The following is a 17,431-nucleotide window of genomic DNA, read 5'->3' on the forward strand; positions in this document are numbered from 1 at the left end:
GTTTAAATTGCTGGTATTCATCTTACAAAGAGTAATTGTGTTTGTTTCTGTCAGGTCCCCTGAGAACTAGGAACTTTGTTATACAACAGTTGATAACTAAAACACCATTCCTTCTTGTGACTCTCTGGTTGGCCAGAGTGATAGGCATACAGCATCTTCTTCATTTCTTTCTCTACTTGTGGCCAACAAAAACGACTGTAGGTTGCACCAGGCCAGAGAGAACTTGACTGGCGCTTAGATCTTGGACTTTCCAGCCTCCAGAAATAAATTTCTGTTCCTTAAGCCACCCAGTCTTTGGTATTTTGTTATAATAACCTGAGCTGACTAGGACACCAGATAATTCCTTTTTTGCTTCCGGAAGAGTGAAACATCCTGAGTTATAGGAGGTCTTTGGGTTGCCAAGGTCAAGACCTTTGAGGAGATGAAGCTCTATTCTCCAATGTGGAGGTGGAAATCATTTTTTTATGTTTGAGAGGCTGAATGAGGAGACTGCATGATCTTGAAGGAAGGCCATGAAAGGGGAAGTATTGGGTTCTGAGCCTGTAAGACAGCAACCTGGACCCTTTGTTGATGATTAAGTGTGAAACCTGTGGCAAAGGTACAGAACAGATGAGAAGGAACTTTCTGCCAGTTTCTAGGGCACTAACCATGTGGGGGCTCAGACAGTAATGACTGGCTCACTCAAGCAGGCTGCCACTCTGCCATCGAATCTCATTTTAGAAATGTCACCTGTTACCTCCCTGATTTCCCTGAGGTGGCAGTTTGCCACTTTCTGTACCTCAAGGCTCATCTCACTGCTGCACTGCATCTTCCTGTTCACCACCTGACTTGGAGACAGGTGTAGTCCAGGTTGTGTTTCCCAGGAAGCTGGCAGTGCACACATAAGGCTTATGAGGGAGTGCTTGTAGAATCACCACCCACGGAAAGGAAGGGAAGGAAGCAGGCTTGGGCAGAGGGAGAAGTGGCATTGTGATGCAGTCTTAAAGGTTTTGGCTAATCCCATGGGGAGTTCTGAAGCTGGAGTGGACCTTCATCAACTTCCCACATTGAAGAGAGGGGATTAGGCATTTATATGCTCTCATCTTCTAGTCACTGCATGTGGAAATGCACACACTCTGGAAAGAGTGTGGGACCCTGGAAAAGACCTTTCTCTTAAGCTAAACAAGTCCAAAGTGGTCTGATAGCTAAAGGCTGTCCAATGGCAGTGAGACCAGCAGCTGGCAGGGTAAGTGCTTTTGTCCTGAAGTGTTTCTGGCAGATATGTCTTGGTGTCCACATGAGATGGACTAAGGCATGCTGGTATATCCCAACAACAAGTGTTGGATACACACTTCCATTAAACTGGCATGTGAAAGGAGGAAGATCCAAGCTGAGGTGAGGAAAAGGAACCTGCAAAAGTAACCCCTTGATATTCTTAGGGCAAGGATGTCTTTCCAGATGTGCTTTTCTTACTATGAGCTCACCAGTCAGTTTCATATTGTACCATGACAGACACAACTGAAATTGCTTCTTTGTGTATGGAGATTCTGCTCTTAAAAAGAATAGGATTCAGGCAAAGAAAATGTGAATACACAAAGCTGCAACTATTATTCTTTTAGATCTGGATCTCAGGCAATTCTGTGAGTAACTTAATTTTTTCCCATGTGAGGGAAGATTAGATTTCTAGAATCCTGTTTATCTCTCTCAGCTGATGAGCTCACATGGTCTCTGAGTTGGGCGCTCCAAAATTTCTGCAAATATAGGTCCTTTAGCTGGGGCTAAAAGCTCAGGTGACCAGATATCATGGGGTTTTCCTTAATTTATTCTGACTTTGGAATTAGTGAGTTTATAGGTGAAATTTTGTTCTAGGAAACCACATGGTGTGTGTGCGTGTGTGTGTGTGTGTGTGTGTGTGTGAGCATGTGTACCCACGTATCAGGGTCAAGAAGGAGCCGCTCTAGGTCTGACCAAATTGAACTGCCAGGGCGTCTTCCCTCTTTGTACGCTTGGCCTTTCAGTGTGCAGGGTTGTGATCACAGCTGTGATGAGAATCACTACACTCCCACTCTTCATTTTCAGACTATCCGTCCTAATGGGAAAGTCCTGTGTTGATGTTCTAAAATATGAAACCATTTAGAAGAAAGAGGGAAAAAGGAAACTCAGATTATATGAGACAGAATAGGAACTTCCACTTCATTCTCTGAGCTGTGAGACCACCATGGTTTTTTTGCCAAATGATAAGAGATTTATTTCCTAATCAAACGGAGTACTGTGCATATCATTCAGAAATGTGTTCCTGCTCATTTCACAGCTCCAAAAAGGAGTGGACAAGCATCAGAAGGGAAGAAATGTAGCTAACGTAGGAATAATAGGAATGAAAAAATCAATGTAGAGATGTAATTGAAAGTAAGAACTGGTGGTCGAGGCAATTGAATGGTGATATTGTGAGCAGAAACCAAGCAGGATCAAGTAACTGCAAGATCAGGCAATTCACAGATGTGCATCTTTCTCCTTTCTGGGATAACGCAGGCCTTTGAAATTTTGAACAGGGATGTTATCAGACATGCCTATTCAAAGAGAAGTTTTCCCTCTAGTTCTTTTTCATGTCCTTTTTTTTTTTTTTCTTACAGAGAATGCCTGAGACCTGGAATGAGTCCAATCCTGCAACTTTGTGGCTGATATAACTGGACTAGGGCATGTCCCATTCTGTCCTTGAGACTATCTTAGCAACAGAATTCAATTGCTCCTGGCTGGCTCCCTTAATCAAGGCACATCTGACTGAAAGGATGACCAGGAATCCTTCAGCAGCCACATAAAACTAATTCCATCTCTCTGGGCTCAGTTTCTGAAAGAAAATTCCTGTAAAAAAGTACTATTTATTTTTCTTTACCAAATGAGAGATATAAAGAAGAAGATTTTAATGTGTTTTTATTGGGCAAGTGATTGTTATTCATGGACATTTTTTAACAAAAAAAACCAAGATAATTCCCCTTGAGAAATACTCATTTCTCTGGTATAACCTTATGAGGACATTCACAGACTTTGCCCATCAATTCCAATAAAATCAATATCGCATTATGGTTGGAGTCAGGAAATCTGGACTGTGTGACCTTGGGCAAGTTACTTAATCTCTCTGCCACAATCTTATAAACAAACTGAAAATAATTCTAGCCATTTCAAGGAGGGAGAGTAAGATTAATGACAGCAAGTATTTTGGATGATTGTCTCTGTGGCTGTTTCTCCCACTCTCTCATTTTGTGTGTGTGCTTTTTTTACGTTTGATTTTCTTTAGAATCCAAATTCAGCCACCTACATACTGACACAAAGCCAAAGGTAGTTTCAAATGCAAGATGGCAACGCCTCCACTGGGCTGAATTTTGTGTCTCTGGACACAGTTACCACTTGCAATCTCCTCTATTTCCCTTCTGTGGGAGGAAGAGGCAACTGAGAAGTCCATATGGAAAATAACTTTTGCATATATATATATATATATATATATATATATATATATATATATATATATATATATATATATATATATTACTCTCTCCACTCTGTTTCAATAATTTTGTGGCTTCTTGCTTTCAGAAATCCTGTTTCTTCAGCCCCAGTAAAATATTCCAATGTTTAACTCGCTCATGTAAGAGATTAGCTGGTGTGGTCTTGCTCCTTCAGCTTAGACCTCTCTATTCCCTCCAGTATCTACCTCAAGTGTTTGCCCCACACTTTCACAAGCTGTCACTGCAGGGGATAAACCAGTCCTTACTGACCCACTGAATGAGTGCCCCATGACCTCACCAACTCTTCCAGTTGCCATCCCGACTCACCTTTTCTTTTGCTATCAGACTTATTGAGAGGGAAGTCTATTACTCATAACTTCCATTCCTCTCCATGGCTATCCAGCTACTACTCCATCATTCTGTTAAAACTGCTCTTTCTTCATCTCCATTCTGGGACCACTTCATTCTAGAAATGTGAGCATTATCTAAAGTTGGGTCCTATTCTTCTGGTCAAGTTCATTCTACTGAGTATCTAAATTACCTCATCAATTTTCTTGGCTTCAGCGACCACTTCTATGTGGATGAATCTTATACCTATGGTTTTAGACATCTCAGCTCATAATTTGTTTTAAAATATCCTTTCCTACAATTTGGCAATCTAAGAGCATAAGTTACAGGCTTGGGGAGGTCACTTTGTGAGGAATCTGGAATACCACACTAAAGAGTTTGGATGTTATCCTACAAAGGAGTTCAGTAAAGACATTTAATTAAAGTTAGTAAAGACATGATATAGAAAAATGCATTATTTTCATTCAGTGGGGTGGAAGACGGGTTGAGAGCATAAGGGTGGGGCTTCCCAAGTCAGCAACTCTGATCCTCAATCTCTTTCCAGCCCTATGCAGTCACCATGCTGCAGCGAAACCCACATTTCAATTCTTGTGCTTTAAGAAAAAGCAGAAACAAACGGACAAGCTCAAAAGAAGTCATACCTGATTTCCCCTCTTCCCTGCCAAACACCCAATTCATCATGAATTATTAATTCTCCCACTGTAACAATACACTCTGTAGAGTCTCTTCTAATTCATTTGCCATTCCCCCCACTTTTTAATTCCTGGCTCTTACCTTTTTTTATACTTAAGAAATAGCTACCTGATCAATTGATCTTACATTCTGCTACCCATTTAAAATTCCCATATTTCAGGTCTTGATGAATCATTCTGTTACTCAGGCAATCTTAATAAACTTCTATTGCCAACAAGAATTCTGAACTTCTTAGCTCTCATCCCCAAATATGGCCTGTAATTTCCACCACCATGCTTTTGCTCAAACCATATTACTTGCTTAATAGTGAGCCATATAATGCAATTGTTCTCTGAATTTCTGAATTGGTGAAGTACTTCTCTCTCCCATCATTCTAAGCATGCATTGCTACCATGGCTCTTCTAGGCTCAATTCATATCTACAATGGTTTATTATAGAGACTACATCTCTGAAGACTCAGTTTAACACTACTGGTCTTCCCTAGTATTTTTTGCACTGTTTTGGTTTTTTTAATGAGAATTGGAGCATCTTAGCAGATGAAGAACAATTTTACCTCATTGGTTGGAGGAACAGCCCTTGGCATCCTCATTAAGCGGTGCCCTTAATGCACAGGTATTTTTGTTTTTTCAGTTGACCCCTTTCCTGACTCTCTGGCCTTGGTGACCATAGCAAAGAATGCTCATGAGTTTCAAAGCATGGGTTGGCCAGCAGTTGTTTCTTTTAATCCAGCCTCATCAGCTTCTGAGTTCATGAAAATTCCTTTGAGATTCCAGAAATACTATTCTTAATCTTTAGCGCTATTGTAAGCGTTCATATTTTCTGTGTCTTCAGAGGTACTTCATTTGGAATTGCGTTAAACACAACTAACTAGTTGCTACTTTACAATGAAAATCGATTTTTGTTGGCACTTAAAAGCTTACCATAAACAGATACTCAAAAAAAATATATAGATGAAGTGAGTTAATAAAGCCAGAAAATAGTCATTGTTGTATTACACACATGAAATAAATATATGCCTCATTCTGACCACACTGACTTCTTTTGTTCCCTTGACTATGCAAGAGTCTTTCTCTCCTCGGGCCTATAAACAGGCTGTTCCCTCTGCATGGACCCCACCCCACTTGACCCTCACATACATTTCCATCTGTTTCCATTGTAGATCCTACTTTATCCTTCACAACTTAGCTTCAGCGTGACTTCTTCACAGAGGCATTCCCTAACTCCCAATATGTATTTGATTGGATCCCTCTGCTCTACGTTTTTCTAGTACCTCATAATTTCTTTCAGGGAGATTATCACAATCTGAAATTATATATTAGTTCAGTCATTTGTATATTATCTATCACCCATTTTAACCTCAACTCCAAAGGCATGGAGTGTGTGCTCTAAAACGGCAGAAGCAATATCTGTTTCATTTGAAACTATATATCAGAAGTTTAGCATAGCTCCTTGCACATAACAGGAGATAGGAAATAAAAATTTAAGTCACTTTTGAGTACCCAAGAGAGAATTAAGAATGAAAAATAGCTTATGTATTTTATATAGCTTTTATATACTTTATATAAAGCTTCATATACTTTTATAGCTTATATACTTTTACAGCTTATATACTTTTACAAACATGACTTTTGAAATAATGGTCACTCTATGAGGCAGATGACACCATGACACTCAGGATCTTTAAGTCCTGAATCGATTTCCACAGTCTTTCAATCATTTCTCCAGAAAGAATTGCTGCTGACAAAGCAAGCCATCCAAAAAGAAAATGCTCAGAGCAATTCTAAACCCAGGGATAGTCTATTAGTGCTTAGAAATAATTTCAGGAAATCTGTGGTGAACACAAATTCTGAAGATTGAGAGAGTTATTATTCAATGAACACATCTTAAATTGAACACATGTCAAATCTCCATGGCATGTCCTTGATGGCACTGGCTCACTCATGTGAGACTTTAAAGTAAACACATTAGGGATGTTTAATTACTTTATCTTTTCAGATTAAAACTGTATATTACTCGGTGAAGTGGCCTTGACTCTGAGATATGCAAAGTGCTTTTTGTTGTAATATATTCAATCTGTTGGAAATACTCCAAAATAGTTTCCTATTAAAGAAATCCTATGGCCAAGGCTTTGTAAGTAGGCAGCCTTTTGTAACATGAATAATGTCCTTGTCTCACTTACTAGTAATTATTTGACTATTGAATTTTCTCAAAGAAGGACTCTTGCAGAAAGTAGTCCCATCACGAAGTAAATAATCCCCTACCAAACTTGCTAAATCAGCCCAAATTCCAGGCAAACATAATTCTATTTTGTGTCTTTATAAGCAGGAAGGAAAAAGAATAACATTCTGTAAACTACTAATATTTCACTTTTTTCCCCTTAAAAAAACAAAAACAAAATAAAGTCTCTAATGTAGATTACTTAAATTGACATGATCAATAGAGAATAATTGTGCTGTGGAAATGAGTGCCAAGGCTTAAAAGTCCCTTAGTAGAGGATAGTAATTACTGAGCTTCTGCCTTTACCTCTTGAACATGGACCATGTGATATGAAAGGCCTGAGCTGGAATTCAGCTCCTCTGCTTTCGAGCTGTTTATGCCTGTGGAAAACAAGCAGCTTAAAAATCCCACAGGTTTGTAGTGGGAGATGAATATTTCATATAAAGCCCATGGCATAGCACCTGCCATATAATAAGCCCTCAAAAAGCAATGACTATTAAGATAATGCAAACCCTTGAAGAAAAGAAGCAACCAACGGGAATAAATAAATGGTTTACAACGACTGCATAATATTTATATAATTAAAATGTAGACATTTTAAACAAGAGTGAATAATTGGACACTTGTGTCTGTGAAACAGCAGTGTGTGTGCATGTGTGTGTGTGAGTGCGTGGGTGTGCATGTGCACACGCGTGTCCCCTTGAGTTCACGCACACATGATTTTTTTACAGGGAAATAAATGAAGAAATCTTAGCTGGTGGGTGAGGATTAATATCCCACCCAGTCAGTGTTATTTTCCTGTTCTGGATAGTATATCTAGATATTACCAACCCTTGCCTGACAGCACCTTTGGAGAAAAGTTCTCTTTTTCTTGTGTTATTTTCCATCTGGATCTAATTGAGGGGAAAAGAACAGCAAAAAGAAAAATAACATTTTGGTTGAGTTAGATTTCATCTTATAATATTTTGGGGGAAAAATTAATTGAATATGCACTGCTTTTCTTAGCCAAGACTATGTTCTTTTCTCCATCTCTTTCATGTGGCCATCCCAAAGTACCCAGATGTGACAGTATGCTGATCTCAAACCAATTTCTGGCAACAAAAAGGTATAGGTTTCCCTCCATGTTCTTTTGGTATCACCTTGATTAAGAAATTCTTAAGGAGGAGCCTCTAAATACTGTGCAGTTTCTAAGAAAACCAACAAGCTGTTAATGAAGTAAATATCTGTTTAATTTACAAACATCAGTAGTGTAACTGATATTAGTCTGGAGAAAGACAAAGCACACTGAATTATACATGTACGTCTAGTTTTCTTTGTAAAAATGTTTTTGGAAAGAAACATCTGCATCTTTACAGGGTACCCTTGGATTTTAATGAGGGAAGAGCACAGTCCACTATAAATCCTTATCAATTCTACATTGTAATTTAGCAGCAAACATGTTAACATGGGAACATTAAGGTAGGTAATAAAGGAGCTTTATTGTTTGGGAAAAAAAAATCACAGTTCTTGACATTACAGCCTTTTCTCTCCCCGCCTCACCCTGGTAAAAGGGCAAAAAAAGTCGAGGAAATAATTAACTTGTAAAAGATCTACTTTTCTAGTGTCGATTGCTACACACCATTTCTGTTCTGTGAGGACACGCTGCAGAGGGGCGATTCTTTCTGTACAATGACCGTCTCACGCATAGACTTTACATACCCTCTGCAGGTGTCCTGGATGAGGCCAGTAGGTCAGTGACACCAGTGGTCAGCTGTCAAGGTAAACAAACAGATCAACACATATTTGTCCCAAGGTAACACCCTATGTTAGTACTATTGCCAAAAAAAGCACAAAAGAATCCTGATTTTTAAGTTTGAAAATGTACAAAAATATCAGGACAATTATAAATTAATATATATTAAAGCATTGAGAAACAGCAAAAGGATGGCCTAGAATGTTAAGTACAATGTACTTTGATACAATAAATATTTCTCACTGAAACCGAATACTGTATAGGGCTGTTTAGAACTCATAGAAACAAAAATTCATATTATTACTAATTTATTTATCAATAATCTATTGGTTCTTTATCATCTCCTTTGTCATTTATATTACAAAGAATTAATACTGGAAAACGGTAGATAAACACTTTTGTGTGCTTCTCCTGCTAACATGCTGACGTTTAAAAAGAAGATAAAATTTATTTTAGCACTCTCGTCTCCTCTGATGAATGGAACCCAGGTCTCCAGGATACTTTATATTTTGCACAAAATATTTCTCATCCATTCATTCTGGCTGTGAATGCTGGTGTTCCATTCATCTGCCTTGCACCCTCACTCACACACATGTGCTTGGTCTGTCCTCATGAACTGCGTAGATGCAAACCAGGGCACAGGGGATTATGCTCTGGGCAACTTCACATCAGCAGAGAGAACCTCGTCTCTCCCCTGGGTATGTGCTTCTGCTGGTCTCCAGCAAGTTACGAAGATGAATCCAAGTTACCATGGTTTCCATCATTGCTCTAATGCCTTCAGGTGTATCATTCTTTATACTTCTCCAGTGTTGGGGAAGCTTTAGTTCAAGCATTTCTTTTTTTTTTTTCTAAATGCGGAAAAAAAAAAGTCTTCATTCTCATAATAAAAATAAGTCTGTTCTGTATTTTACAATATATTTCAATTATTTCCACTATGAAGCATTCGTGAGTCCAACAGGGTCAAGAAGTATACAACATTTTCCAAAGACCAAAGCTGCCAGGGACGTGGTTTAGGAGGCGCAGTGGGTACAGCCACACTTCACCACCTTCTCAACCTCGTCCACAAACGATGACCCATCAGTGCATTCGAAAGTGTATTTCCGTCGCTTGCTCCTCAGAGGTCCGCAGCACTGCCCGCCTGCACACCCCCCTCTGCATTCCAACCGGGAGACCTTCTTAGTTGTTTGGCAAGCAGCATAGCCCTGCTGCTTTTGGTAATAATCTCTTATCCGTTCCCCTCGACAAGAAATTTCTAGAAAAGAACAAAAAGCACAAGCAGTTTAAGGGCAGTCGCTGTAAGTCGTGTCAAGTGGCCATGAATCTACAACTCAGTTCAGGAGACACTGCTTTCCCTTCCTGTTTGTAACGGCTATTTTCAGTGTTATGTTCATATTCCATATGATGGGCTGGTGGCACAGCCTTCAGTTCTTTAAAAAACACTCCTTTTCGGCCTTTATTTTCAGCAAAGTGAACACTATATATGTGGTCTGTAAATACTGTGCTTTCGGGCTGACAAGAAAATTGGATTCCTAAATCTTTTCTTTTATAGCAAAAATATACATCTTCTGTTTTTGCACTACTAACAGCTGGTTTTGTTTACCGAGGGCGCCGTTTCAGAGAGTACGCAATTTAATTTATTAGACCTGGAGTTTAATATCGTTCAATCTGTTACTTAATACAAGTAACATTCCACTAACTTCATAAATTACGCAAGTATGAACTAGTTCAAAAAGAGACATCTGCTAAAAGCCTCCATGGGCACGTTCCTCTCGTCTCATCCCTCTGATACACACAACAAAATCCCTGCCAGCTGGAGGCAAAGCACACGCTGATCACGCAGACGCAGGAGAAGGAAATAGGTGGGCTGAAATGTCAGCCTGTTTCCATCTCTCTCACCTGCATAATTTACTGTGATAAATCAGTTGATTCTAAGGTCAAAGGTGATTTTGTCCTAAAACTAGAGCAGAATTATTAGTACCGTCTTCTCTGTGCCAGAAGATGAATCAGTAATCTGTACAGATGTGAACAGCAGGTAAAGGTAAGAAAGAAGGAAAGTAAATGTGCTCCTGCCTAAGGGAAAAGTAGTATTTCATAGCAAATCAAGTGTGAGAAGACTTGTGAAGGGTGTATGATATCTTGCAATGGAGGTTTAGGACATTTCACATCTGTGCCTTCTTATAACACTGTTAAGTAAATCAACAGCAGCAACTACAAATAGTGCAAAGACCTGGCATTCCTCATATCACTCCCCTCTGTGTGTCTTCCTTTCTCTCTCTCTCTGTTCAAAGATGGAGGGCCCTCTTGCTTTGCCAAGATAGAGGTCGGTGCCCCGCTGGGTTGGCTTACCTCGATCACAGTTGTCCCCAGTGTATCCACTGCTGCATTCACAGTAGGGCTGTCCCAGTCCTGAGAGCCTGCATTTCCCATGCTTACACTTGATTGCCTGGCAGGGGTTAAACAGATCCTCCTCTTCGTCACAGAGGACGCCCCCATGGCCCTCCAGGCACTTGCAGCTGTAGGAGAACGCGTTGATGGGCAGGCAGGTGCCATGGACGCATCTACAGTGGAGGACCGCAGGGATGGAAATGGGTCAGGCAGAGAGGATAAGAGTGGAGGAGGGAGGCTGATGGATGGAATATAAGGGAGACAATGCTAATGAACTGACTTCTTTCTCTCCCTTCCCCCCCACCCCCCTTTCCTTCTTTCCTCTCTGGGGTTTTGCTTTGAGGGTTGGAGTGTGTGGGTTTAACTACCAAGCAGCCCAGACTCACTTATTTCCAAGACAGGGGTCATTGGTCCTCTGGTCACAGAGGGGCCCCGTCCATCCTTCCTGGCACTCGCAGGTGAAGCCGGACTGGGTGCTAGGCTGGCACGTGCCGTGGGCACACACCTTCTTGTGGCACGGCTCACAGCCGGGCAGGATGCCGGTCTGCATGGGCACCTTCCGGAAGTCCTGCAGCTCGCTGTTGATGTAAAGGTTCCGGATGCAGCCGTGGAAGCTGGTGCCGTTCTGCCCGGGGGCCTGGCGCAGAGCTGCGGCCACGTTGTTCTTCCCGGGCATGCCTGCGGGGGAGCACCAAGTCAGAGGTCACGCTCTTCCGCGGCTCCCCAGCCAGTGGCCACCCGGACCCTCTTAGCTCTTCCAGCGGGGCAGGAGTCTGCGTGACTCATCTTCAGGAGACAGGCAGCACATGCATCCCGTCCTGTGCTTCTCAACCTGGCTGCACATCAGAATCACACTGGATCTTTGAAGAAATACTGATGCTTGGGACTTCAGCCCAGACGGATTTGATCAGATTATCTGGGTGGAGTGGGGGAGGGAGAAGGGATGTGTGTTTCTTTGTTTTTGTTTTTTTTGGAAGATGCTCCAGGCAATTCTAATGCACAACTAGAATAAAGAACCTAGTTCATTGGCGGTCAATCTTTAGTTTCTAACATCTATTTTGTTTTTTGTTTTTGTTTTTTTTAAATAAAAAACCCTTATATGGAGGCATGAATCTATAAAACCTAAAATCAGGGCCACTGTACTTAAAAGAAAGGTTGGGAATGGGGGAGGGATTCGTACTCCCTTCTACCTCCACACCCACCCCCTAACCTGGACACACAGCCCAGAAGCCTAGAGCCAGACTGATTCCCTGACCAATCCTGCCCCTTAAAGACGGAGGGCCCAGGGCCCAGAGAGCTCGGCGACATGCTCGGTGTCACCAGTAAGACTGGGTTAGAATTAAGCCGATAACACCAACTTCCCCAATCTCAGGTCATGGTTCAGTCCCCTGATTTTCAGAGGGTGAGACCAGAGCTGGGGTTCACAGGGACCATTCACCCCAATCCTGCCAAATTCTAAGCTGGCAGCTAGTCCAGCTCACCACTGGCAATGTCCCAAGCTCAGCCGTGGATGTCAGTGTCTGAAAAACTCACTCTGCTTCCAATCAGGACAGCACCTCATTCACATCCTTTTTTTCCCTTGCTGATTGAGAGTGAAACCTTCATATTCCAAGAAATCAGGACTATAAAAGAAATTCCTCCAAAACCAGAATTTGCAATCTTTGTGTATGTATGTATGTATATATATATATATATATATATATATATATATATATATATATATTCCACCAGTGACGGTCATCTGGTAACCCTTATCTGGCAAAACTGAGGAATCTTTCCATGGCCTAAGCCAGACCCTGAAATAGTTCCTGGATGGGATCCTACATCAGGCAACCATCCAGGTCGCTGCGGGGGAGGGGAGGGAGCCAAGGCCTTTAGAGCAGCTGACCTTCCCCCCAGCGCTCACACCATCCCTGCACCTGGACTCTGAACTACTGGTTGGAGGGTCAAAGCTGGAAAAGACCAGGGCTGTCACTCTCTAGATGGTTTGCTGGTTATAAAGACCACGAACCACAGTACTCTACTCTCTGGGCGCTGCCTTGTGGCAGCATCTCCTTTCCCATTTGAAGGAGCCTCATTCGAGGTCTAGCAGGCACCAAAGTCAGATAGCCGCTTATACAAAACCACTAGGCTAGAGGTCAAAGTCTGTATTTTTGGCCTGTGTGCACTTGGGCCAGTCATTTCCCCTCTCTGGGGCTTAGTTTTCTCATCTGTAACATGAGTGGATGGACCAGACCAGTTGTTTCCAAGCCCGTCACACATAAGAGCCACCAGAGGGGCGCTGTTGAGAAGGCAGCTTCCCAGGCCCCCATCTCTCCTCACCTGAGATTCTAACCCAGAATGAAGGTGTGGGCATAGAAATCGCAATGTTAACATGCAAGCTCAGGTGACTCTGGTGCAGGTGGTCCTGGTCACATTTGGACAGGTACTGAATTAGTGTCTAGGATTTGAAGGTCATGAGTTCAAGTTTTTAGTCTGTGTGTGTCTGGCCTTGGGAACTGGGTTGCTTTGTTGAGTGGGGTCAAAAGGATGAAATGTTCCATTTCCAGGAGAGGACTAGTGACTGGGAATTCCTTGTTTGGGGGTAAGTTCTTCTCACGTAGTCATATCCATCAATCCAAAACATGTGGACTTTAATGTCCACACATTTATGGTCCTTTCTTCAGAGGTTAAAAAAGAACTTCTTCCAAGATTATTTTCAATTAGTCACACAACACACATATGTGCACATGTCAAGACTAACTACAGACCCACGAAGTTCCACAGCAGGGAGAAGCAATTAGTAAATGTGTTCCTTCTATTCCCAAACTAACAATGATAAAGGTCTAGCTTTGACTGTAGTAATTTGTAAATGAAAATGTTGATACATCACACATATAGTTACTTTCAGTAGGATATCATGAAGTCAAGAGCTATCTTAACTCAACCTTTTCAGGTGCTTGGTAGACTTCTGACCAGGGAACTAAGTCTTAACTGAAAAACAGAAGTAGATCCATGTTTTTTTTCCTTTAGCCTTTCCTCTATGCCATGGACCATAGCTGGAATTCAATCTATCAAACAATAGGTAACTTAGTGGACACTTTTTAGCCTTAACAAGCTCTACATATTACAAAATGACAATAAACGGACCAAGTGTCAACACTGATGTCTTCTGTCCAATGGGGGCATTAGGAGAAGATTTATGATGCACGGAGGGGTCTCTATGTGCAGGTCTTTACTTTTTTTTTTTTTTTTAAATCCCTTTAAGTAATGTATGTTCTGGTTGGACTGTTATACAGAAAAACATAAAGATTACATTGCTTTGTATTAAGTAAAGCCTATATCATGGGTAGTTGAAAACCCAAAGGTAGGGAAACCTGCCTCCTTGTTTTGCTAGAAAATACTCCTGCAAGGGCCTAAGGCATGGAATGCATCACCTTTGGGCCATCTTCCTTGGGGAGTGTTCCTGTTTGAAGACTTTGAGAAAAAGGAGAGCTTGTTTACCTTGCTCTCCTTTGCTAATTCAGGTTCTCCTGCCTTTACCATAAAGAATTCAGGGCTGCAGTCTTAGGACTGCATTGTATTTTTAAAATCCGAATTACCCTTGAGACTGTCCTCTGAGTGGGAAGGAAATGAGCCCTGTGTGTTCTCTGGCAGTGAGGCTGGTTGGAAGTGGAAAGAGGCACCATCTGGATTCTTCCAGGCCCTCTACCCTTAGGAGGATTAGCACTTCTCAGTACTAATTTAAAACATTTTTTCCCCTTTTTGTAAACATGTTCTGGCCCAAGCACTCCCATTCTGTACTTATTATTTTCACCACATTCTAAAGGAGTCTTAAAAGATTGAATGAAATGATTTCTAATGAAAACATAATAAAATCAAGTGAAGGACAAGTCCAGAAATAAACGAAAAGCCACAGAACTTAGACTGCTTCCTTTTCTGCTCCATGTTAAGAAGGTGAGTGGCAATGCAGGTGGCTTTGGGGTTAGACAGACCTGAACTCAAATGAGTTCTCTATCAACTTGGACATATTCCATGAAGTCCCTTAGGGATTATAAAACAAAAAATCATACCTACTTCCTAAAGTCTCTGAGGGTTACGACTGTAAAAGCAGCATTGCACTGAGCACACAGCATGTGCTTAGTAAATACAATTTCTTTCCTCTCCAACCACAGGTAACATCTGTGACTTGCTTCACCCACCCCAAAGCGACTGCCGTTCATGGTAATGTAGGCAAGAATGGACAGCTTTTGCCTGTTAATGAATCCCGTGGTGTGATTCCCATGAAGCAAATAGATCAGTCAACTTGCTGCACGGACTTAATATGAGATACTTTCATTACAAATGTATTATGGTTTCATGAAGATGTGACTGCCTTCCCCACTCCTCTGGCACAGAAGGGATATTTCTTTTTCAGTTTTGTATTCTTCATGCACCTATTAATTTAGTTCTCAGCTTATGGGAAGTGCTCAATAAATATTTACAGAAATGAACCAAAGACTTTTAACTGCTTTAAAAAAATCAGAAGTCTATCAGTGTTCAGATTTTCTACTGCTGACATTATTAAAAACAGAAGTGCTCTGGAATTTCAGGAAATTTCCCAAAATGCTTTTAGGGAAGGCTTTGAGGGGTTAAGAAACTTATGCAGAATCCCAAGATCGTTACTGTGAAAATAATGATGTGAGGTTCATGAAGATACCTGTCATGGTGAAGAAATTGGTTACATTGACCTGTTCTGAAACTTTAGCTTATTTATCTGTAAAATGAGTTAATTTTATCAGTCAATTCAATGTAATTTAATTCAGTGCAACTCAATTCAAAATCATATGCTTTCTTGGTCCTTTGTCTGAAATTTGAAATTCTGTCCCCAGTATATATTTACTCCTCCAGATAGAGGTAAAAGTACAAGCTCTCTCCATCACAGGTCTTCTCCTCTGAGCTCCTTCAGAAGTTTGCTCAGACTCCATCCCTCATCTATTTACTCATCTGCCTTCATGCTGCTTAAAAATAAAGTCGAATCTTCACTCTGTCATTCCAGGCCTTAATCCACCTTTCTGACCTTCTCCCTTGTTCATTCACCATAAGGTCTTAGCTAAAGAGAAGTACTTCCTGCTGCCCCAATACAAGTTGTATGTTTAATTTGTTCATTCATTCATTTGATTTCATTAATAATTATCCTATCCTGTACATGAGTTCGCAGCTGACAGTAGAGGCATTCCAGCATAGCGACATTTAACTGAAGCTGGTAGTGTTTGCTGTCTTAATAGTGCTGGGGTGGGTCATGCGCTCCTCAGTTTGCATCACACTTGACTCCCCATCTTCTTCATTGTCTGTATTTGACCTCTAACCGCTTTCTTTTTCCTATACACCAGAATAGTAAGATTAGATTATATGATGTTCAAATCACCTAGTATGTGACAGACACAAAAGAAACATTAATGTCCTTCTCAACTCCAACCACAGATTTTGTTAGACCCGGAGCCAGGGTTATAACATGGTCTCTTATCACCCATTTAGTGCTCTTTCTTTTCTATCCTTGCTGTCCATCTTTCAATGACTGATCAATGACCATGGCACCAGGCATCAACAACTTCAGGATCAGTCTGTGATGAGCATCACAGGGTTTGGGAATCCACGGAATTTGGAAAAGAGCTTACCTCCGACATAGAGTGGGGAGTCAAAATTCAAAGTGGACTGCTTTGACAAGTTGGTGATGATTTTGGGGCTCCCTCCATCCACAGAGAGGGAGAGACTCTGATCCAGGGCGAGTAGTTCCACAATGTGAAAATTTCCATCATTGATCGTCTCCACGCTATTAAAAAAAAAAAAAAGATAACTTAACTGATCCTCCAATTTTATATTTATTAAAGAAAAGGAGTTACAATTCAAACTCCAATAAGCTCTTTTTTGGAATAGATACTCCTATTTAACATTAATAAAGATAAAGGCCAGTAGTTGATTTTAAAATAAAAGATATTTTCAAGGAGATACAATCATTTTTTATTTCTTGGGTAATACAAAATACAAAATAAGTTTGTTCTCCCATTGGGAGAAGTGGAAATGAATACATTTTGTCATTATCCAATCACATTCTCCCAGTATGTAGAAATTCCAAAGCATAAGTTATGCATTTGATTTTAAATGCCTCTAAAGTTTCATTTGTTCAGATACTGTTACTCCAAATTGTATTCAAAAGACAACTAACTTATACCTGTGCCAAATATACTTTTTAGACATTGATCTCAGGGGATCATTAGTCTCTGCACTCTTAAGCACTACACAGTAATACTTATCAGAATCAAACATACATATAAATGCAGGAAGAACCAACTTGGCAGGATCACTGCACTTTTTGAAATTTGTTAATTGATAATATACTCTCACTTTCTTTGCATTTTTCAGAAGGATGTCCATCAAATGATATTACTGTGAAGACGATTACACTCAGTGGAGAGGTGGGAATATAACAGATTAAACAGAATGCTTAACACAGTCATATCTAGGGAGTCCAGTGATGACAATGGTTCTTCAATTTCTCTTCTATAACTTTAAAGAGACAGGTCCAACAATCATTACATCCACCTTCTTAACAATTTGA

At 40.7% G+C, this 17,431-nt stretch overlaps 1 protein-coding gene across 2 annotated transcripts in view; it reads right to left on the minus strand.

The window, feature by feature from the left end:
- Positions 1-7,944: 7,944 nt before the first annotated feature.
- The window catches only part of SLIT2 (slit guidance ligand 2), a 378,953-nt gene continuing 369,466 nt past the window's right edge, over positions 7,945-17,431 (minus strand). For both annotated transcript variants that reach the window (XM_081253775.1, XM_081253774.1), the window contains 4 exons: positions 16,491-16,645; positions 11,241-11,532; positions 10,816-11,027; positions 7,945-9,721 (listed from right to left, as the gene is read on the minus strand). In XM_081253775.1, the coding sequence (XP_081109901.1) occupies positions 9,480-9,721; positions 10,816-11,027; positions 11,241-11,532; positions 16,491-16,645 (901 nt within the window). In that variant the 3' untranslated portion in view covers positions 7,945-9,479. The remainder of the gene's footprint in view (positions 9,722-10,815; positions 11,028-11,240; positions 11,533-16,490; positions 16,646-17,431) is intronic.

The sequence above is a fragment of the Mesoplodon bidens genome (assembly GCF_964165515.1).
Source record: "Mesoplodon bidens genome assembly, chromosome: 1".
Lineage (NCBI taxonomy): Eukaryota > Metazoa > Chordata > Mammalia > Artiodactyla > Ziphiidae > Mesoplodon > Mesoplodon bidens.